General features: G+C 49.4%; 1 protein-coding gene across 1 annotated transcript in view; it reads right to left on the bottom strand.

Annotated features, from left to right (window-relative positions):
• Positions 1-2297, bottom strand: part of GUSB (glucuronidase beta) — a 9118-nt gene extending 6821 nt beyond the window's left edge. Inside the window, exons 1-4 of the mRNA XM_031060659.1 lie at positions 2091-2297; positions 1046-1227; positions 497-639; positions 149-336 (exon numbers count right to left, since the gene is read on the bottom strand). Coding sequence (XP_030916519.1) covers positions 149-336; positions 497-639; positions 1046-1227; positions 2091-2261 — 684 coding nt within the window. The 5' untranslated portion in view covers positions 2262-2297. The remainder of the gene's footprint in view (positions 1-148; positions 337-496; positions 640-1045; positions 1228-2090) is intronic.
• Positions 2298-3730: the final 1433 nt, after the last annotated feature.

Genomic DNA, 3730 nt, shown 5'->3' on the forward strand with positions numbered 1-3730 from the left:
AAGCTGCCAAAGCCTGATTTGATTAGTGCTTAATTAGCAGAGCCACTCTGGTCACACGCACAGGGCCCGTGAGAGGACAGAGGACAGGCCATATGGCAGTGCCTTAACCCTATTAAACACACCCACAGAGGAGGAAATGGCACTTTACCTCCAAGGAGTACAGGTATCCAGGGTTCTCGTGCATCAGGTAAGGCCACCAGAGGTTTGGGTTGAGGACTTTGAGCTCTCCCACTGGGCCATCACCTGTAGCCACCACCTTCCCCTCTTGGTCACGTAAACTCAGGGACAAGGAACTGGCTGTGCTGCCAACCACTGACACCTGATACTGCACCCTGGCTGCCTCAGAGGAAACAAAAAACAATCAGAGACTGCAGGAGACAGCTCAGCCTCAGGAAAAATCCATTAGGAAACAAATTCAATCAGACTCATGCAGGATATTCTCCCTGCTGCCCTTGGCACCTCCACTTGGGGCCTGAGGGAGCTGCTCTGGACCTACCAAGACTGTCTGATGAGGTGGTTGTCACAGTGATGTCATCGATGTAGGCAGCAGGAGTGGTGTACAGCACAACTGGGCGGTGGATCCCAGCATAATTAAAGAAATCAAACTTGGTGTTCTGCACAAAATAGTTCTTGGGGTACCTGAGTGAGCAAGACAGGAGCAAGGCTGCATTACACTTCACTACACAGCTGAAGGCAGTGCAAAATAATCATGTAAAATATCTTTATGACAGGCTGGATCTGTCTGTCAGCTGCTACACTCAAGGATTTTGCAGTTAACAAAGATTTTCATCCTTCAGGATAGCTGGTACTTGCAGCTTCCAGCTGAATCCAAGCTTCTCAAACCTGCCCTGGATTCAACTTGACAAATCACCCAATCTGGGCACAAAACAGATGCAGTAACTCACTGCTGGTTCCTCACAGCTCCACTGACAAATCCACCATAAAGATAACCCCACAGAGGGATTTCTGAACCATCAGCTGAACAAACTCCCCCTCTCCACACCCCTGGGATGAGCCCAGCAGTAAAACACCCCCCAGAACTCACCTTGATTTGTCAGCCATGTACTGGATGGAGCCTGGGGGCAGCGTGTGGGGGGTCAGGGTGTTGTTGAGGGCCACAGTGATGCGGCACAGGGAGCCTGGGCTGCCCTGCACCACGCTGCTGATGTCAGCCTCAAAGGGCAGGTGCCCCCCTTCGTGCTCCACCACCTGCACCCCGTTCACCCACTGCAAGGAAAAACACCAAAAAAAAGGGTTATTGGGATTTTGGGGTCAGCAGAGCACGGGGAAGGGAAGCCCAGTTACGAGGAACATCAGGGCTCTTGATCTTCAAAGGGTCTTTGAGGGATCAGCCTTGATCTTTGAGGGATTCCCTTTGCTGGGAGCTAGGTCTGGGTCACATCAAGTGTCACTGAGGGACACAGTGTCACAGACATGTTTTATGAAAAATCCTTTCCTAAGGATTTTTCCTCCCGAGAAGCTGAGAGGCCTCAGGAACAAAATGTCAACAATGGTTATCTGCTGCTGTGGAATGCAACAGGTGCATCTGTGATTGGTCTCATGTGGTTATTTCTAATTAATGGTCAATCACAGTCCAGCTGTCCAGACTGTCTCGGTCAATCACAAGCTTTTGTTATAATTCCTTTTCTATTCTTAGCTAGCCTTCTGATGAAATAATTTCTTCTATTCTCTTAGTATAGTTTTAATATAATATATCTCATAAAATAATAAACTAGCTTTCTGAAACATGGAGTCAGCATTCTCCTCTCTTCCCTCATCCTAAGACCCCTGCAAACACCACCCCAACAGATCCATTAATCAGGAAATGTTTAGTTACCAACCCCAAAACTGCAGATGGGATTGGTAACTAAATTAATGGGGCAGATCCATTAATCAGGAAATGTTTAGTTACCAACCCCAAAACTGCAGGATCAGAGAAACTGGAATTCATTCTTACTGGGGGAAAGCAGGCACAAGCTCAGAAGGGGATCCAAAATCGAGGCAGGGACGCATTTGCCGAACAAACCACAAAACTGCCTTTAGCCCAGCCTGATTCAGGAGGCACAGGGCCGATGCCCCGAGGCACGTACCACGATGGAGTAGTAATGGGCGCTGCCAAAGCGCAGCACCACCCTGGGGGCGGGATCGCCCTGCAGCCAGCGCAGGGGGAGCAGCACCTCCTTCTCGTACCACACCCAGCCGATGTAATTCTCCAGGCTGGGGTCCTGCGTGATGTCGTTGAAGCTGGCGGGCACCGGCATGTCAATCACAGGGCCGGTCTGGCAGGAATTGCGTGGAAAAGGAAGGAACAGAGAGTTTAAAAAGAGGAATTTTATTACTGGAGTGTCCCCTTCCACTGACAGCCCTACAGTGCCTTTGCCAAGGGGAAATATTTGGGAAAAGCTGTTTAAAAACTGCTGAGATCTCTCACAGCTCCTGAACAAGCCCTGATTAGCACCAGGCACAGGAACCTGCCTGCTCCTACAGGAAACAGCTGCTCCTTTCTTTTCCCCTCCTGCTGTACAATGAAATGTTTTCATTAATGGCCCTGGCATCATGGAATCACAGAAGTGAGGAGGGAGAAACCCAAGCCCAGGTTGTTGTTTCAGTGCAATTTTTTCCTGCACAGCTCCAGAGCAATGTGGGAGTTGTGGTGCTGTTTGTCTGCTAAGAGTTGTAGTAAAAGTGTAACAAAATAATAGATATTTTGGGCAGTAATGGGATATTTTGGGATATTTTTCTCCCTGCGGAGAGAGGCTGGGCTGATCCCAAACAGTCTCACTGCATGAAACAACAGAGATTCCTTGGGATTACAACAGAATCCATTCAGTTGCTTATTCCAACATGAAGATTAGAGAGGCAGCCTGACAATACATTGAATATTGGGGAATCCAGATGCTGCTGCCAAGCTGTTCATTTTCAGCACGTTCTGCACTCAGGATGTTGCACAAAGGAGTTCTGCAGTTCTCCTTTCCTGAGGAAGCCTCAGGAAATGGAATGAGGAAGGTCTGGGCACCCAGGGTGGGCATCATGTGCATGGCTGACTCAGCACTGCCGCTGCAGAGCCCAGAGCCCCCATCAGAAAATCCTACGGGGAAAATCCTTGGTTGGGCAAGAGGATTTTCTAGTATCTGATGCAGGAAAACCCTTGCCTGGGCTGGCCAAAACCTGTGTGTCCTTCAGGGAGATTCTCTGAGCTCTAAAACAGGTTGAGTGCACTCATCTAAGCCTCTCTTTGAAGGGACATAGCTCAGGGTTCCTCTCCTCTGCAAAATTTCCAGCAGCACAGTGCCCTTCAGCTCTTCCCTCCTTCCACAATCCAGCAACAAAATCGGCCAAAAGGCTAAAAACAGAAATAATGAACGACTTATCCATTTTATGCATAAAATCCCTAACTCCTTTCTGACAGGCAATGCAGTTAATTTCCAAGCAGATCTCAGTCACACCAAAACTTTTCTACCAGCACTCTGAAACTTTGGAATAAACAATCCCCAGTGCCTTTCCAGGCACATTTGTGCTGATTCTGCGCTGCTGGAAGCTCAGCGCTGTGCAAGGCTCCTGGAGGAGCCACCTGGAGGTGAGTGGGGCTCACGCAAAGGGTGTTTGCCTTCGGAGCAGCACCGGGGGCATCATCAGAGGCTGCTAATTAGGAACTGCCCCAAGATCAACCTGGACAGGGCCAGCACCGTGAAGAGAACGGCAGCCCGGTGGGGAAGAAGGCAGGGAAAGA

This window comes from Geospiza fortis, unplaced genomic scaffold (assembly GCF_000277835.1).
Source record: "Geospiza fortis unplaced genomic scaffold, GeoFor_1.0 scaffold425, whole genome shotgun sequence".
Lineage (NCBI taxonomy): Eukaryota > Metazoa > Chordata > Aves > Passeriformes > Thraupidae > Geospiza > Geospiza fortis.